A 19,795-nucleotide genomic window follows, 5' to 3' on the forward strand; every position below is an offset into this window, starting at 1 on the left:
TGCGCCACCACGCCTGACAAACCTTGAAATCGTAAAGCACCTTTACCCAGGAAACTGGCATCTTAAGCAAGCAATGGCTTCTAAGGTGGGAGGGTAGGTTTGCCAGGCAGGACACCTGAAGGCCCTGGATCCATTCTGGGCCTGTCTCACAGGGCCTTAACAGCCTGTGGAGGTTCTACAGCAGGCCAAGTGAGAACAGGACTTGTGGGCCAGGCTGAAGGTGCAGATGTCAGCGACCACTTCTGGGGTGCCCTTTGTCGATGTTACTTCTAATCTGCTAAAGCCAGAAGAGAAAACTGTGATTCTAACTTATAGAAGCAAGAAAGGAAATGATGTCACATAGACTGTCTCCACTCACACATCTGAACAGGACAGCATCAAGGCAGGAATGGCTGCAAGACCGGTTTCTCTCTAGACCAAGACCACACATACTGAGCACCCTCCTGCATGCCTGGTCCTGGCTGGGTGCTCAGCACTCTTGGAAATGAGTTGTCTTTGTTTTGCTCTCGTAGACGAACTCTGAACTTTAGCAGTGGAGACAGCTAATGATTGTATGCGGGTGCGTGGGTGCGTACGTGTGTTTGCGTATGTGTGTGTAAGCCAGAGGTCAGCTCCGGAGGTCATTACTCAGGAAGGCTGTCCACCTCAGGTTTTTGAGACAGAGTCTCTTCCTGGCCTGGAGCGCTCTATTAGCCTAAGCTGTTGGCCTGCGAGCTTCAGGGAGCCTCCCCAGCCCTGGGATTATAAATGAGAGCTACCACTCCCAGTCTCTTTCTGTGGCTGCTGGGGACTGGTCCTGGTCCTCACACACTCTACTGACTGAACCATCTTCCCAGCTCTGAATTACCCTGAACAGGATGCTTTAGTTAAAGGCAGGGCTCTTCACCTAGGCCTGGGCAATCAAGCCAAGGCCAAAGCTTTGCAAGAAGCTCACTGGCCTAAGAAGTCACCTGCCCTGAGCCTGCATAGGTGACAGACAGTATCTTGGGCAGAAATAATGAGAGTTGGGGGCCTGGTGACTCTCAAGACAAAAGACTTTCTCTAAAGACAGAATTCCACTTGCACTGGATGTGTTTCAAGTCAATACACATGGTGAGGGACAGAAAAGCCCAGTGTGTTTACTGCCTCGAGGGAGTGAGCAATTAAGGATGCCCGAGTGTGTCACCAGAAGGGATGTGCAGGGCCAACGAGGCAAGCTTCCCTCTCTCATTCAAGATTATGGATGTTGCCTTGCCAGTGATCAAGAGATCGTTCATGCTGTAAAGCATGCCGGGCTTGAGAAAGCACTCGCCAACAAAGGAGCTCACCTTGGAGGGGGTTTGGCATCATTCACCATCCCAGAGACGATGCTAAGACAAATCTGAGTGTGAAGAGCCTCGTTCCTCGTGACACGTGATAAATAATTCCATCCCAACAGCAAGCTGGAGGATCGAATGTGCGTGCCTGTATATTCTCTCTCTCTCTCTCTCTCTCTCTCTCTCTCTCTCTCTCTCTCTCTCTCTCTCTCCCTCCCTTTCTTTCTTTTAAATAAATAACACAAAGGGTCTTAGGCTCATCACTGACTGTAACTGAGAAGAAGAAACACATGCAGTGGGCAGTGGAGCAGCACTGAAGGAAAGACGAGGTGAGGTGGGGGCAGGGGCTCTGCTGTGGGAAAGGGAGCTTTGCTGTTCTTAAATGGGCTGGGATCTCCTCTGTGCAGCTGTCAGAAGTTGGGAGCATTTGTCCCCAGAGAAGGGAGGACCCTGGCAGAAGACACTGGGTGGCTTCTGAGCGTATTACTCACACCTGTGCCGCTGGTTCTGCTGATGCCTACACAGCCGCCTGGTAAACCCCGCACCCTTCGAGGCCCCAGCCAGGTGGAGAAAGAGGGGGGCGTGAAGTAGAGGCGACGTGGGCTGGCAGATCATGGGTCATATAGGTAGGGAATTCTCCAGAGAGGTGGCTGAAGGACCTGCAATATTCACTAGGCCTGGGTCTGGCTGAAAGATGGCTCTTTGGAGGCCTCATCCAGACAATGAAGATTTGAGGAAGGAGAGGCAGGTGACACTGAGGTGGCCACCAGTTAAGATGGGACCCCTGCTGGTGGACAGACATAGGAGCTCAGGAGCAGTAAAGCTCACAGTTGGGAGAGGAATGTTGAGGGTTCAATCCCAGTGTGTGGCATGGTGGGCTTGGGGGCCCCCTTGTTGCCTCCCCCCATCACTTTAAGGTTCAGAGAAGACTACAGCTGGGGGGTACTGGTGCCCAGCGATCTCTAGACAGACTTACACAGCACAGCTAGCACAGCCCCACTTACTGATAAGTGCTTGCTAAAGGTGCCTCCTGTATCCTTACATGTCTGGGAAAGGAGAGGTCTGGAGTGCTGTAGTAGCAACAACACTCCTGTGGAGTTTCTGCTCCAATTCTTACCAGAAACCACTGGCACTCCCCGCCCCGCCCCCTACCCCATCACAGCTAGGGAGGTAATGGCAAAGGAAGGATTCACTCCTTGCCCAATATTATTTCAAACCAAGAGGCCCTGAGCTCCCCAGTCATGGCTCTGCCTGGCCAGAGCCTGCCACTCCTGATGCCCTTGGGACTTAGAGATCCTAGATATCATAAGTTCAAGGCCTCTCTCCAATGAATGGGGCCACTAGGGACTTCAAATAGCATGGAGGCCCAGCCTGACACTGGGGTCCTTGCATGAATCATTTAGGGCTTGTACACTTCCAACGTTCAGTTTGACAAAGGGAGAGAACCACACAGCAGCGTGGACGGAACAAGAATCACGGCCTCAGGGCCTGATGTCCAAACCTGGATTCAAATCTCAGCCCTGGGTACAACTCTGGGCCGGTCTGTCTCTCCAAACTCTTTCCTGCCTAGAGAAGTTTGTGCTGGATTTTAAATTAGTGACGAAATGTGCACCCAGGAGCCCTGCATAATAAGGTGCCAGGGGAAGGATGGATATTATTAAATACACTATTTCAACTAACTCGATCTATTTTAATAAAGGAAAACCAACTTCAGCTCCCTAAATGTGTTTAAGTGAAAGAAGTTACCTCAGCCACATCCTCTTCCGTTCTCAGCTGATGGCTTATGACTTCGAGACAGACACAGATGGGGAGCAAAACAGAAGGCAGACTTGATACCCACAGTGTCCAGAGCAAACCCTGGCAGAGGTCTCACGAGACGATGAAGGGCTGGGATTAAGCTCTTCCTTGGTTACTAGTACGTTTTGGGCTGGATCTACAATGAGGTACTCCACTAGGAAGGGAATTATGGGGGGGTTACTGACAGAGAAGATGAACTCCTGAGGAGGAAGGAGTGCCCAGACTGTCTTCCCTTTGTAAGGGTGGTGTCGGCAAGAGTGCCCGTGAGGTCTAGGGCCTGCAGATACACTCAGTGCTGCCTGCACCCATGGCACCCATGCACCCTGGCAGAGGTGTGACCACACCTGCTCAGACAACTGCAGTTGTTTTTGCCGAGCTGACCCGAAATGTGGGGCTTCCATCCAGATCCCTGAAGGGGAACTCAGGCCTGAAGGTGCTCTGCAAGTCCCCGCCGAGGTCCACCCAAGGCCCCTCGTCTGCCTCACCTACGGATTTAAGGCATTACTGCCCATGCTTTGCCAGCCTTTCAAACCAAACACAGACTGGGAGCGCAGTGGGAGGTGGCCACCTTCTTAAGAGCTCTGAAGTACCTGTCACCTCATAATATTTTTTATTTTCCACAATGACGAAACTGGAAAGCGCCTTGGTGCCCGCCCCCCACCTGCAGAGTGCAGGAGTGCACACAAAGGCCTCGGCAGCCATCAGCCCCCATCAAGCATTTTCCCTGCAGACGCCGACGGAACATACAGGAAGGCTTTATAGATGCTGCTGGCAGGCTCTGTCTGCTTGGCACTCCCCTCTTTCCTGCCCCTGAGCCGTCATCCTGTCGCCTCCCTAGAAAGGCCCGTGGGCTGTCTGCCACAGAAAACAGCCTACTTCTAAGTGATGATGCGTGTCGGTATCCTGGCTTCCAGAGGTGCTGGCTGAACTGTGGCAGAGAGCCTTTGCCACCCATTTCTCGGCACTGGAGTGGGGGAGGACATATTTTCCCTAACATTCAGAGGTGACCACATCCATCAAACTGCTGTGTGGAAGCACCAGGCTACAGTGAAGGTCATGCCAGCTGTGTGCCAGTGTGTCCCGAATCACAACTCCTCACAGATGTTTGGGCTCCTCTATAGATCACACCCTGGAGAGGAAGTGAGTATGGAGAGCACCTGTATTCTCACACGGCTTCCTGCCTTGCAATCTATACTTGACCAAGCCCTGAATCCTCCCAGCAGCGGGGGAAGGGCGGGGGAAAGGGGGTGCTGGATACTTCTTGTACTTCCCAGGTATGAGAGTAACTACAGCCTGTGTCACCCACCTCAGCACGATGCAAGGCTCTAAGGGATGCTCCTTCTGTATGTTGTGTGGTGTGCCTGCCACCCAGGGGCTGCTCCCAGCAGCTCGCTGTCTCTCTGAAAGCTGAGTAGCATGTGTCACAATTCTGAGTATGTGTCCTATCAGGGTCGTGACAGCCTTTGTCAACAGGTCTCCTGTTGATCACAGGAGCACAGGGCCTGCCACGGGCCCTCAGAGTCTGGTGAGCGAACGCAGGCTGAGCAGCCTTGCTCCTTCTGTGGAGTAGGGCTACCTATCCCTACCTGGCTTGGAAAGAAAGGGGAGAAGCCCGCGCCTAGGCTTTTGAACAGGCCTCCATCTACTGAAGATGCACAGCACAAGGCAGTGTAGGGTGAGCCAGGAGGATGGCAGGAGACTGGAGGGGACCCTAAAGGCTTGGAGGAGAGTCACTTGACAATAGGTCTGTGAAGATATTTTGGGAAAGACACAAAAAGGTGAGGTGGGCTGAACTGCTATTGTGCCTAGTGCGAAAGCAGAGACAAAAGCCAGGGCTCAGACAGTGAGTGGTCCAGGCCGGCAGGACATAGGTGCAATGTGTCAGGTGGCAGATCAATCTAGGCAGGTGAGGTCTGGATGGCCTGGGGACACGGGAGGATGTGCAGGTGTAACCTGAGGAATGAAGCGCCCAAGCTGAGCATGGAGGAAGCGTTGCCACCTGGGTGGCTGGTCGAGCAGGAGAGCTTGGAAGCACCCCAGCACGTCCAGCCTCCTGCCTGGGCTAGACCACAAGCCCAGCCAAGTGGGGACGCAGAAGATGAGGAGGGGTCATACCAACTCAGCACGGAGGATTCACAGGGTGCTGGCCAGCCACGGGCCATGGGCAGGGTGTCAGGCTCGGTCCCTCTGTGGAGCCTTACAGAGACACCAGCAGTCACAAAGCCCCAGAAGGCTTGAGCTCTGAGTGCCCTGTGAACGTGCCTATGCGTCGTGTTCATTAACTCCTGTGACACGGTGACCACGGTGAATGTACAAAAGCACATCCAATTAGCCAGGCCTCTGTGAGTATTTGCACTCTTAAATCTTTTTGCATTTCGAAAGGGTTAAAGCGTATTATTAGCATATAATTTACAGTCCTTTCTCCCAGGGAAGGAATAATGCACAGTAAATGCCACATTCATTTTAATAATACATGTTACAGTCTGTGCCCACATCTGCACAAAGGTAAAGGAGACAGATTTTTTTGACATGTCCCACTCTGCCATCTAAACACAGGCTTTTTGTTTCTTAAGTGACGGAAGGTTTAATCAAGAAAGCAGGCAATTCATCAATCGAAACAAGGCAGTGTGCGTGCGCCTGACAGCACACACATGGTTGTGTACAGAGCGAACCTGGCCACCTGTCAACCACCCCTTTTACATCAGGATATACAAATATGCTGGGTGATCAATTCCCATCCGCTCTGTTCAGCTCTTCTTTTCCTTATTGTATTTTTCTTCAGACTTGATTTCACTGTCAGTCAGGGCTGGGGCAATGGGTAGACAATGTGAGCTGCGGCCAGCACAGGTGGTGACAAAAACTCCTCCCACTTCTGCCACCACTTACTTCCCTCTTGACCTGAGCACTGCTGTCAAACATGCTTTTCACTGCCTTCTGGAATTTTCCACACACACTATACTCTGTGGCTGTACCAAGTGGTTGATCCCTGTTGGGACATTTGCTGCCTACCTAGGCATTCACCTAACACTGTTCTAACTCTTCCCAGGTGTCCCTGAGCACTCCAATAGATAAAGGAAAGCAGAGGTCAGAAATACCCCATCACTTTGGGCCACAAGAGCATGTCCACCAAATGTAAAGGCCACAGGGATGAAGGAAATGCAAAGGCCGCCACCCGAATGCACTTCCAGGATAAGACAAGACTCTTTCCCTTGGTGGCAACCATTAGTGACCTACTCTACCCGTGCATGAGCTAAAAGGGGACCTGCAACATGCCACAAGTGAAACCAACTGCAAATGCTGTTACTTAAGACCTTCAGCCTTTGCACCAGCGGCCATGGTCAGCTTAGCACAGGAGCTCAGGGCTGCCCTGATGTCTGAGCCTCATACCTCTTGCTCCAGCCCTGCAAAGCTTCACTGAGGCATGGGGCATATTTTCAGTGTTTTGGTTGGGCAATGTAATGCCACTCAGGTTGGCCCTGCCTACCTCCTGCCTAGCCTCCTTAGTGCTAGGATTGTGGGTATGAGCAATTGCATCCCTCTCCCTCCCTAAGGGGGTGGGGGGGTGGGGGGGGCGGGGAAGGCGGGGAGAAAGAGAGACTATTCACTCCAAATGAAGGGAGCCATGCTTGGGATAGAGCGCTGTTTGTGTGGCTGGTGAGGTTTCACACAAGCAGCACCCCCCCACTCATTGCCATAAAGTGACCCCCCTCATGCTCTTCACCACAAGATGAAGAGCTGCTGGCAGAAATTTTATCCCATTGGATGAAATATATAAATCACGAGTTTCATAATACTGATAATTAAATGTCCATCTTCCAATTTAAATGAGAACTGGATTAAAACTGCATGGAGAAAGGCTGATCCTCGGAAATCATTAATTATTTTTAATTGCTTCGTGCCTTCGCAGCCCACGTCAGAGTTCCACAGCTCGTCCATACATCTGTAATTCGGATAAAAATGTCCTCCTTTTTGTCCTGACAGACTTTGACTCAAGCACCTTTAACCTTCCTTGGTATCAAGTGTCTTGAAAGGAAGGTGGGTTTTAAGAGAGCAGTCCTGGAGGCCAGGAAGGTGGGTTTTCTAGTTTTCAAAGAGAAAACTGGGGGTGAGGGTAGGCTGTCAAAGCCATGGAGCTGCCCCAGTGACTCAGAGCAGATCTGGGTGTGTGCTACCTGCCTCGGTAACAGACAAGGATGCTAACCACAGGACCTGATGTTTCTGCACCGTGGTACCTCCTCAGGGCCTGAGATGTTTGGGTTTCCTCATTTGCCACTTTTCATGTGTATTTGCTTAATTTTACTACCTTAAACTTGAATGTTAGCCTTTCTTGAAAAGAAAAAAATAAGTTTTCTAGGGTTTAAAAGACAAGTTGAGGGAGGAAAGGGAAGGGAGAAACTGTAATTATATTTTAATTTCAAAAAATATTTTTAAAAGGCAAATTTGTGAAGCTCGTAACTCAAGTCAACAAAGGCCTGGGTGGCGCAGCTTCCACTGCTGTGGTGGCTTGTTCATTAAGCACATCTGCCATGGAGTTGAAGAAGCACCCTGGATTAGGAAAGTGACATGGAGGCCCCTCCTGACGGGAGTCCTCCACTACGGCTGAGCCTATCCTGCCAGACGCCTGGCATAGTGTGCGGCAGTTATGGGCACGAGGCTGGGGAGGTGCATCCAGTACCCTAACATGCATCTCATGAAAGTCTCAAGCGGTGTGGGTCATTTCAACTGAGAATGGACACCCTTCCCCAGGCCGCATGGACTGCTCACCAAACACCATTACGGGCACAGAAAGTTGAGGATGTGCTATGAATAGAACTGAATGCTACCCCTCACCAAATGTAAATATTTATAGTCCTCTCACCCATATACAAAGTTGCATGATGGACTTGCAACTTTCAACGTGTATCTGTGGCATTATTATCCACCCAGAGCGTTATACAGACAGAGCAGCTAAAGAGACATGGCTGGCTGCTGCAAGCCTCGCGTACAGAGCCGCTCTGCTTTTTTTGTTCGGCTTTCAGGGTGTATACATGGAGCTGTCCTCCACTTGCAGTGCTCGGGGAGGAAAAGGGATGCTTAGCACCTCCCCGAGGAAGCAGTTCTTTCAGTCTTGCCCGGCCAAGACTCGGAGCCAAGCCCAGAGCCTGCAGCCAGCCAGCTGCATCCACCGCTCCCACTTTGCTTCCCACACAGTGTCACCTTTCACATCCATGGGGATTGTGTTGTATGTATTTTGGGCTTTATCTAAAATCCTCCTGGGCCAAGTAAAACAGAAACCACTGGATGGTCAGACGTCTAAACACCTGAAGAAAGTTATATGAAAAAGAAAGAAAGATAGCCTCCGGGAGAAGGTGGCAGCTGGGGCCAGGAGAGGAACCCTCACTCGAAGGTCTGGCTGAGTGTTAAAGACTTTTCTGAAAGTCTCATCAGAAACCCCCTTACAGCAAAGGGGCACTCCTAAACCCTCTGTGTGGCCACAGTGGCTCTGAGTTTTATCCAAGGAACATCCAAAGTCCGAACCCAATCTTATCAAGAAGGGAGGGGGAGGTTTCTTAGCCACCAACCAAGAGTAACTCAAGAGCGACGGAGACACAATACACAGCTGAGATGCCAAGCTGAGACCTGGCTTTGAGAAGCACCCCACCCCACCCCACCCCAGGGCTCAGGGTGTGCCTTCCTCTTGCCAGAGGTGGCTTTCTAGTGCAATAAACTACAGCCCTGCTTCATGCTGCTCATCCTGAAAAGCCTTTTTGTATCAAAGCCAAGTGTCTCCTGTCTAGGTTCCAAAAAAGAGCCTAGGCACTGCGCACAGCAGAGTACAGCTGTTCCTGTCCTTGCCACTGCTGACAGGGCTCAATTTCCAAAATAGGAGACTTTCCATTAATAAGCTGGGCTGGAGAGATGGCTCAGTGGCTAAGAGCCCTGGTTGGTCTACCAGAGGACCTGGGTTCAATTTCCAGCACCCACATTGGGGTTCTGACTATCTGTGACTGCAGTTCCAGGGGATCCAGCACCTCTTCTGACCACTGTGAGCGCTAGGCAGGCACAAACGCATGTACATGCATGCAGTCAATATATTCATACACATAAAATAAATAAATACATTTTTAAAAGTAGCTTTAAAAAATAAGATATGGTCCAAAAGAGAAATCCTGCTGGGGAACATCCCCAGGGTGGGTTGTAGAATGATGCAGTCAGACCCACATGTGGTGCTAAGGCTGAGAGGAGCCCTCCAAGGGCTCAGGCATGACTGTGGAGCTCACTCACATCAGGAGAGCATGGGAGGGGACACTCAGAGAGGCACAGGCCATTGCTTGCCCAAACAAGAAACTGCTTTACGCATGGTGTAACTCTTCCTAGAACCTATTTTTTAAAAATGAACATTCAGCTAGATTTCTTTTTTCACTTGGCCATGTTCTGTGCACGCTCCCTTCATTTATGGCTAGCTAAAAAGCTAGGCCATTTGGCAGACAGTTTGTAGGACAGCCTTGCCTTAGACACGTGGTACACACCACACACACACACACATCTGTTCTCCCTGCTTCAGAGCATCACAGTCCTCCTCCTAGTGGGCACACTCCTAGTCCCTTTTTTTTTTTTCTTTCTGACACAGGATTTCTCTCTTTAGTCCTGGCTGTCCTGAACTTGCTTTGTAGCCCAGGCTGGCCTTGAACTCATATCTGCCTCTGCCTCTAAGTGCTGGGTTTACAGGCATGTGCAGATCTGTAGGAATTTTCTAGAAGAAGTCCCAGGAGAGGAAGGATGAAGACAAATGACCGCTTCATGGCCTTTTTAAAGGATTCAAGACGGCAGCACAAGGGATATCAACATTTCAGGATTTTAGCACTGAGCCAACGAGTTTCTCACCCACTTCCATGAGCAACAAGTATCCTCTGGACTGGGTAGACCATGGCCAAATGTGCTTGACGAGTGCTGAGCACCAAAAACCACTGGATGAATGCAGAGAGCCTGGCTTAGTGAGGGGAGGCCTCAGACAGGAACAATCTGGCAGCGGGGATGGCCCGAGACCCTGGAAGCATGCAGGTAGCAGATCATGTGACTATGGGCTGAAGGGATCTCACCCAGTGTTCCTGGGCAGAGCAGAGCAGATGCTGGCTCAGCACTTCCCTGCTGCCTGGCAGCATCCTGCACGGTCTCTTCTGCTGCCACAGACGCTCTGAGCTAAGGCTCTCTACGAAGGCCCTGGGGCAGACTGTCTTGGCTCAGGGAAGAGGGATCACTTAATGCACTGAATGAACACTCAAAAGTAAATGTCCCCATACGTATTCAATACGGCTGATTTTTACAGTTCTAGTCACATTGTTGTGACATCTTCTCATCTCAGGAAGGGCCATAAACTATCAAATGGCTCTGGCTGCCTTTGAGAACCACAGAGAGCACCCCAGAAGTTTGCCCAAGGGCTCAGTACTGGAGGGGTGACGCGTGCTGGTGGCTGGGAGGAGACAGTTTGAACACTCATATCATGATCTGCAGAACTCCACTTTGGGGAGTCAGCACTGGGCTTGGCTGGTTGGGGCACATGTCACCTTAATTGCTTTTGGATTAAACCTTTGGAAACCCTTACTTTATACCAAACCGAGATGTGTGCCACTTGGTACCAGATAAGTGTTCACATGGGAGTGACAGGTAGGTAGTCTCTGTGCCCTTGGGTCAGGACAAGACAGAGGCAGGCAGCCGGTGTGGCTGGAAGGGGGGTAGGCGAGTTTCCCAGACCCCTTCCCCCTCATTAGTTGCCATGGTGAGCCTGCAGGCCTCCTGGAGCCCTCAGGGCCTGCAGGGTATTTCTGGTGGCACAGTGAGAGCCTGCCACTAGCAAAGTGAGTCCGTGCCTGCAGCTGCTGAGGAGACCTGAGCTGCCTGTGGCCTGCGCTGGAGCCTCAACTACCTCTGAAGACAAAAATCCTACAGATTGTCACTTACATCAATGGGGCAGGAAGTTTCTGACCCGCTCTGCTGTGTCCAGAGCCTGTTGCCAAACCAGCAGCTGAAATGAACCCAGTCAACACTTCATCAAAGCTGCACTGAGGAAGCAGTGGTCCAGGCCAGACAGAAACATTCCTCCCAGACCAGAGCATGCGCCCTGTGGGCCATTTGCTGAGGCAGCATTAATAGCTGGGAGAGCCATTAGAGGACACAGGGATGGTGGGTGCAGCCCAGTACCAAAGCTGTAAGATTTGCAAGCTGCTGAAGAAAAGAGGTGTGCAGGGGGACTGCCCTTGTGTGGGTCTGAGGGGAATAGGCCTGGGTTTCACAGTCCTGTTAGGTACCACTCTGCCACCAAGCATCTGGGAAATAGCCAGCTTTTCAAAAAACAGGCCACCTTTCCACACTCGTTAAACTCCCTGGTGGCTCTCCTGGAACAGCCATGGTATGGACAGGAGCAATGCTCCCCAGAGATGCTTTTCTTAGACACAACACTAACTGTCCTGCCCTGGCTCCTGGAGCACAGCCAGGGCAGGGACTCAGGGCTCCCCCCCTCCCCCTTCCTAACAGGACTGTCGCCCAGAAATGGAACAACCTGCTTTTTCTTTCATTTCCAAACCTATTAGGGAATGATCATAACGAGAGAAACGAACACTGACAAGAATTATGCCACTGTTGGAGTTCATCTATTTAGTAACCCGAAGTTGCAGTTTTTAGAAAAAAAGAGAGAGATTACCTTTTAAATAACCGATTCATTATGGGACATGAATGAATGTCATGTTCCTGTGTTCAAAATGTCACTCAGCATTAAGGATGTGTGCTGGTAAGTGGCACCGATTTACCTTGTTCCCCTGACAGACAAACACCCCTGTCTGGAGCCCCAATGATGGGGAGCGTTTGTGGGTTTCCTGGGCTCTTAGCGAGTTGCCTGTATGGTCTTGCACCTCATGAATCTTGGTTCTGCAGTGAGCCTGCCTCCCCTCCCCCCCCCCACTTCTCCTCCCTGGTGAAGTTCCTGTTGCAGTAACACTATCCATTTCCAGGCTGAGTTCAGAAACCACAGACACGGACTTTGAGTGAGCAAGGAGGACCAGACAGGCTGTGTCCCCGCTGGACACACTGACTGTGAGAAATGTGAGGTGAAGACAGGTGGGGACGTGGAAGGCAGGGCTCTGTGTGTGTCGGGGGTGGGGGTCTGCCTGCGTTGGCTGGTGCAGGACGTGGAGAGTGTGCCCCCAGCTCATCCCCCATCCTGAGAAACCCATACGTTGCCCATCACTGGCTTCGAGACGTGCCGTTTGGCCTTTCGCTAAGTTCTAACACAAAGGAAAGGGAAGGCCATGTCCTGCCGGGAAGGAGGGACAGGCCTCTGGTCGGGGACGAGAGGTGGTAGCATGTACAAGGTGGCCCCGGGCACAGTTCTGCACGGTGGCCTGCATACCTGAGATGGCGTACAGATTGGAGAGCTGGTACTCATAGTCTGTGCTGGTGTTGTTTCTGCCTCGGAAGGTAGCTGGTAGCGTCAGTGAGATGTGCCTAAGAGAGAGAGACAGAGAGAGAGAGAAGGGGAGAAGGTTGGTTACAAGGCGTGTGCAGTGGTCCTTAGACTCACAAAGCACATGATGTCATCCATAGCGAAACAGGAGTGAGGAGAGGCCAGCATAGGTGCTTCTGTAGGCCCACATCTTCTCCCCCAGCCTTGGCCCTCTCCAGGAACCAGCAGCCATTTTCTTCCATCCTACAGCGCATTCCACAGAGGTTGGCAGTCTGACCCAGGGCTCAGAGTGAGATATGATACATTAGTATGACCAAAACACCCAGGCCGGGAACAGTGGCTTCCATACCCACCGCAGGCTGTGGAAGATTCTTAGGACTCCTAGGTAGGAGACTAGCGACCTCTGACAATGAACCTGGTACCTTGCTTTGAGCCACTGTGTCCTGTCTGTACCCCCTGGCACAGAGAACATAGCAATGTGCTATGGAAAGTAGCTCCCCGGAGCCCACAAAGCTGTCTGTGAACCTGTGAGCAGAGTGCAAGTACGCTTATGTCACAAGCAAGTACCCCACTCAAAACCATCATGGCTGCCTTCAGACAACATGGGTAAGGAGCACCATGATGATGGGGAGGTCCTAAGGGCCCAGCAAGTCCAGGGACCACAGCACCACCAACTCCCTGGAGGGGCGCCTGGAGCTGGCTTGAAATTGCTCAGTCACCTACGCTTGCGCTACATCCAGCTTACTCAACACAAAGATTCTGTCACAACAGAATTCCTGTTCACCCTTCACTGCCTCGCCCAACTGCCTGAATGGTATCTCTCAGGGCCAGGATGTGCTCACCGGCAGGGCCAAAGTGTCAACTTGGCACCCTATTTGCTAGGACGGTTTCTGCCACAGAGCAATTACTGAATACTTGGTCGACCCAAGCAAGGGTTGAACTTAATGCTCTTGGTCTTTCTCTGGCAACAACTGCTGCTGTCTCAGGCACTGTACTTCTCCACACGGTGCTTCGGGCGCATGTGGCATATGCCTCTCTGCCACAGAAGGAAGCAGGTGGGTGAAGGAAGAAGGCAGTGGCTGCAGCATCCGGGGACTCACAGCGGGAGAAAGGAAGACTTCTGTGTACATACATGGGGTGGCATGCGCAGGTATGGGAATACAGGCCTAAGAGGGCACAGAGACAAGCCTAAGTCTTTGAGGGAGGAGCTACTCAGCAGACAAGCGATAAACTGAAATCAAGTTTCTACATTTTTTGCACTGACTTTTCTCTCAGGAAGGAAGCAGAGACACACAGGACTGAGGAGACAGATCGCCAGTGCTCAGGCAGGAGCTGAGTCTGGAGTGAGTTTCAATTGCAGCTCCCAGTGTCAGACGTGGGGTGGCCAGCTTCACACCCAATGCCTAATCCTCTCCATAGAAGATGACTCACAGAAGAGGAAACAGGCCTGGTAACAGCCAAACCAGTAAGAATGGGACTAGAGAGACAACACAGAGGCCCACATCTTCTGGAGGTAATGGCAGCTTTATTTAAGCTATGCTGCATCAGGATGGAAAGAAGCCACACAAGCAGGATGGCAGTGTCCTGGCCAGAGATGCTACCGACGCCAGATGCCTGCCACATACTAGCATAGCAACCCCAACAAGCGGCAGTGCACACTACACAGACGGACCCCTAGCGGCCTGCCCTATGCGGGTCAAGGGCACTGTCCTCGGGAGTTCACTGGATTGGGATCCAGTGTCAATACTGGTACCTGGGCCCTGAGTGGCCTCTGAAGAGATGTGTCATTTCCCAGCAGGCACAGGTCATAAGGCAAGCAGAACTGGTGTCACAGAGCATGAGTGAACCCTTTAACTTGGTACAAGGGTTAAATCCCATCAGCTTGAGTGAACAAAAGGAGCAAACAAGCGGAGCATCAGTGCTCATCTTTCGGTGCTTCCTGACTTTAGACACAGTGTGACCAGCTGTGGCCATGCCGTCCCCTCCATGATAGACTGTATCCGCAAACTGTGAGCCCAAGTAAATTCCTTCTTCCTGGAGTCCTGGCTCCTAAGGACCAGTGCAAACTCACAGGGGACTTTCCTCTGCCTTAGACTGAACCCCCATCTGTGAGGCCCTGTTGGTTGAGCCCAGCCTCCCACACTCACATTCGCCATTCCCCGCTCCAGCTCTCTGCGCCCTGTCCCTGTGGCTTTCAGACCTGCTCTTCTGCAGCTCTGCAGAGGCTAGCTTTTCTGGGCCAGGCTGCTTCACCAACACCGGCTTTGGTCACCCTTGACAAGGCACCCCCCTCCGATGAATCCTTTTCTAATGATGCTTCCCACCGTGCTCCCTGCACAGCCTCCCTCTGCGGGGAAGAATTTGATACGCATCGCTTTTCCTCTCTTTAACACCCCCAGTGCTGAGAACAAAGCCCTGTAAAATTGTCTAGGTCTTACTGAATGAATACATTTGATTTTGACTTATAATTAGGGATAATTTTGGGACTCTTCCAGCAAGGCTTCCCACTTGCCTCCTTCTCATCCTCAGGACTAGCCTGGCTAATGGTCTGGAGAACGCAGCTTCCTCTGATTCAAGGATAACTTTACATACGCAGTACGTACTCTCCTTGTGGCATGGCTTATAAAGCCAAGGATACCCAACACTAAAAGGGGACAGTTGCAGTTGTGTTAACTGTGTGCTAAAATCTTACAAATCTTAGGAGATTGCTGGATGGGCTAAGCTGGCACCTGTAGTATTACAAGAATGGAAAAATCTAGTTTCCCACATTTGAAACTGGAACCTGCCAGCCCCAGGCACTCGCCAATGCAGACAAGATCATGGCAGCGAGATGGGAGGGACAGGACGTCATAGGGACCAGTCTGGTCACTCAGTTTTTCTGCAGCTGGGTCAAGGGCTGTAGAGCCTCAACCACCACAAAGATATTCCAGGAGGTGACTGTGGCTGGTGTCCAGTGTGTTACAGAAACAGTGGGCTACAGAGGGACCACTCCATGGGCAGACAGTGACACGAATGCCCAAGAAACCTAGAGGTCAGGCTGCCCTCTCCTCAGAGGTCTTGGGGAACCATGAGTCATCAACAACTGTTACTTGACACAGATAACAATTTGTGCAACAACTGGTTGATGGAAAGGCGTGAAAGCCCTTAGAGAGCCTTTGCCCGGCTTCCCTCCCTCAGGACCTGTCAGGACCTGCCCTGGGGAGGCCAGCTGCATCATGCTGCTTCTGGAGCCACTAAATCAGTGCAGAGGGGCTGGTGGCTCTGTAACAGATGAGCCGCTGCCAACAACAACTCCAGCAAAATAGATGCTAAGGGAAATTTCATTCTTGCCCCCGAGTCAATGTGAGGCACCTTATTCAATTAACACAGCCACCGAGCCCCAGACAGCCCTGTACAAAAGCCCTTCAGTTACAGATGACATTTTATTACGTGACAGTAGTTGCCAGCACAATTTATTTCTTTTGATTCTGCCTTTTCCTTGCTAATTTAAATCTGTATTTTCTAGTGTTGACTCTAGGTCTGTGTGAGTTTTTAAAATGCAGCCATCGATCTTGTGGACCCACTGGTCACACGGAACGGAGACGGCTCTGCTAGGCAGCAGGCCCTGCTCTCTCTTCAAATGACCAAAGACAGTGGTGGGGGGCAGTGGCTAATTTTCTGTTAGAGATGGCTGCTGTTTTTATGTCGTGTCCCCTATTCATGCTTGTAGGGGCCTCTTTGTTCTGTTTCCCCAGTCTTAAAAGTCACCTTCTGAAGTAGCAGATTCCAGTGTGTGCTCCAGGGACCTACAAGCCCTTGAGACTTTGGGTGAGGTATGAGGTCACAATACTTTCCATAATACTGAGCTATGTGACTTGCCTTAAACGAGACATTAAAAAGCTAAGCTAAGCCATGTGTGGTAGCTTATGCCTATAATCGTAGCATTATAGGAGGCTGAGGCAGGTGGATCACTATGAGCTCCAGGCCAGCCTAGGTTATATGATCAATTCCAGGCCAGTCTCATTAACAAAACAAAACAAAACCAAGAAAAAAAATCCAAACAAGTACAAACTATAAAAAAATTCAATAAACTTCAAAACGATGCAATTAAAACCTGAGGCCAGGGCTGGGAAGCTAGTCCTGCATGGTGTGCTCTTGCAGAGGACCTGAGTGTGGCTCCCAGCACCACATCGGACAGCGAGCAGCCACCTGTCACTCCAGCTCCAAGGAACCTAACTCCCTCCTCTGGACCCTGCTCTCACATGTACATACCATAGACCACAAAAATGCTGATACACATAGTTGCAAAATTAATAAAAGTAAACATGTCTTAAATGACAATGAATGCCTGGGGCTTCTGCCTTGGGCATATTCAGAACACTTACAACGCAGAAGAAGCTAACCCAACAGATGAATGGCTGGAATTGACCCATCCCTAAGGAACATGTATGTGTCATACTCAGCAATTAAAAAGGAACAGACTACTGATGTGCAAGATGGATCAATCTCAGGGCAACTATGTTGAGTAAAACAAGGCAGAAAATAATATACACGATATGATGCCACATCTAGAAATTTCTTGAAAATGCAAACTAATCCACAGAGCTAGACCAGAGGTTGGCCAGGGAAGGGAGGATGCTTTACAGAGATGCACAGAGGGCTTGTGGGGGCACACTTGTGACCTTGGCTTTGGCGAGAGTCTCGTTTGTGCACACACGCATCCACCACGTCAGGTATGCACGGCTTATGCAGACCCCACTTCAACCAAGCTGCAAACATTCTCCCAGGAGTAAGGCTCTAACTAGCAAAGACAAAGGAGCTTGTGGATTCCGGAGCCGGCAGAGGGAGCGTCTCAGGTGGTGAGTGCTGGAAAACACAGATGTGAGCTGACTTTTCCCATCACACTCAGTGCCTGAAGATGACAGAGACTCCACGTTTGGAAGGTCATGAGCTGGGCTTATGGAAACCACTTTACTTCTTCTGGTGGAAGATAGCAAAGAAGGCACTGCTGCTTCTTTTTCAGGAACAAGTGCATTAAAACTGCAGCTGCTAATCCGCTACCAAGGAAGTTCAGGGCCAACCTTGGCAACACAGTGAGATAAATGTCCCAGTTAATTCCAAGATCGGGAATGGGGGGCAGACAGGCTTACTCATTCTCGCTGGGAACGTGAGGACAGTGAGGAATATGGAAAATAGTGTTTCAGATCGGAAGCACGGCTAGATGGCATTCTCACAGAATCTAGCTGGAAAGGTCCACATCGCCAACCAGCTCGGCAGCCAGGTGCTGAGGTTGCCCAGCCTGCAGAGGTACCTGGGGGCGGGGGGGGGGGGGGCGGGGAGGGTTGGTTCCTCAGCCATCCGGGTAAGCAGGGGGATATAGTTTGTTGGAGGCTAGACACGGATGCCAACTCCACACCAACTATGAAGGTTCACGCAAACCTGAAGACAACACTTAGATTACCATAGAGAGTGACACACACAGAAAGCGGTGGGCACGGGGGTCAGGGCTGGGAGAGTGAAGAAGTGGGGGCTACGTGCGGAGTGAAACCTCAGCCAGCAGGGACCGGGGCTTTGGGCAGCAAAATGGGGCCAGTTCTGATGACCTCCTAACATTGCCAGGGGCAGAACAAATAGAAGGGAGGAATGAGCTGGATGCTGTTCTGCAAAACAGCTGTTAGGCAGCTCCGAAACAGCATGTCACAGCCAGCCCTGAGGACAACCTACTTCTGGATATAGGTGCGGTGCCAACAGGCCCAAAGGACATCTGCCTCTTGAACATGTCGGTGGTGTCACCAGCAGTAACCCCCGAGGAGAGCGGACTCCGCCCACCCACCCCCCTCGCTGCCTGCTTTCCACTGCTAACTCTGGCTTCCATGGGACACTGCTTCCCTTCTGCTCAGAAAGACGACAATGGCAAAGCCAGGGGAGACGCTCAGCAAGACGGCACAGGGGACGGTGCCAGCCCAGCACTGGTGTGAAAGGTCTGTCTCATCATCTACATCATGTCTGTGAGACATGACCACAGGCAGCACACGAAGGAGAGTTGGGACGGTGGAAGAATCATGCAAAAGCAATAGTAATTGGGTTAAAGTGGTGCTGGGAAGTGGCAAACAGCTAAATGAAATTCCCTTTTATTCCCACAAAACACCACTGGGAAGAAGTCGGCTGTGATGCACAGCTTCAGCACCAGGTGTGAGGACGTGCTTAATGAACGCCACTTAATGAAGAAAAAGGCTCTGATAAAACACCTGGTACGAGCAGGGTGTGGGAGCCACAGGGACGGGACCTCCACTGCACCTGCTGGCGTTTTAATCAGCACCTTTTGGAATAGTCCCCACTACAAGCTGGTCAACGGTGTCAGAAAGAGGTCCCTGGCCAGTGCCCATACTCGCTGACAGTCTGGGGACCCTTGCTTCTTAAGGACCATATGCTCAGGGGCTGGCTCACCCTGAAGGTAATTAAAATGGATCGTTTTCAGCTGGAAGGGCCTGGCCAGCATGCAGACCCCTCTCTCAGATCTCCAGAAAGGCTCCTGCTTCTGGGTCCTCTGAGCACCTGCACTGGGACTGAGCTCTGAAGAGCCGCAGGAAAGCCAGAGGCCACTTTTCCTTGGACCCAGCTCCTTGGAAACAGAAAGACAGTATTTCAACAGCTACAGGTCTAGACTTGTTTGCAGTTGTGCCTTTTCTTCTCCTGCTGCTCCTGAAGGCCATTCCCAGAAGCCAGTGCTGTCGTTTTTTTTTTTTTTTAATAGTCTGATGTGACACATTTTCACACCAGTGAAGGCAAGTGAGTGCTGTGTGCTTACAGCTTTCCACACCCAGACAGAAACCGAGCCTCACTCTCCTATAGGGAGCAGAGCCTAATCCAAGAGGAGACAAGTGTTATCGGTGTGCACACGGGCTGCTGTCACTAACCAGTAGCCACAGACTCTGTCCACTTGGTTACTTTTTTAGGTTTATTTTAACATTTATGGGTGCATGTGGAGGTCAGAGACAACTTGTAGGAGTCAGTTGTCTCCTAGCTTGGGCCAGGGATAGAACTCAGGTTGTTAAGCTTGGTGGCAAGCAACCTGACTCGCTAAGCCTCTCACCAGCCCTGTCCACTCATCTTTAACTGGGCTCCTGCTATAAGCTAAGTGCTGTGCTAAGTGCTGAGATGGTTTCAGAAGAAGTCTACAGACCACAGACTGAAACATACATAAATCTTTCACAAAGAGAAAAGCTCTAAAATCCAAAGACTACAGGAGTATCGGGTTTCAGGCTTTGTTTTAAAATCATGGAGCATG

General features: G+C 51.1%; 1 protein-coding gene across 5 annotated transcripts in view; it reads right to left on the reverse strand.

The window, feature by feature from the left end:
- MVB12B (multivesicular body subunit 12B) overlaps window positions 1-19,795 on the reverse strand; it is a 163,771-nt gene that overhangs the window by 65,337 nt on the left and 78,639 nt on the right. For 4 of the 5 annotated variants that reach the window (XM_084797664.1, XM_084797663.1, XM_084797667.1 and 1 more), the window contains exon 7: window positions 12,475-12,569. In XM_084797664.1, coding sequence (XP_084653790.1) covers window positions 12,475-12,569 — 95 coding nt within the window. Of the gene's footprint in view, window positions 1-6,896; window positions 7,033-12,474; window positions 12,570-19,795 lie in introns of those variants that run through there. The other variant, XM_084797665.1, reaches the window with a different exon arrangement.

Source organism: Acomys minous, assembly GCF_964271855.1.
Source record: "Acomys minous genome assembly, chromosome: 10".
Classification (NCBI taxonomy): domain Eukaryota; kingdom Metazoa; phylum Chordata; class Mammalia; order Rodentia; family Muridae; genus Acomys; species Acomys minous.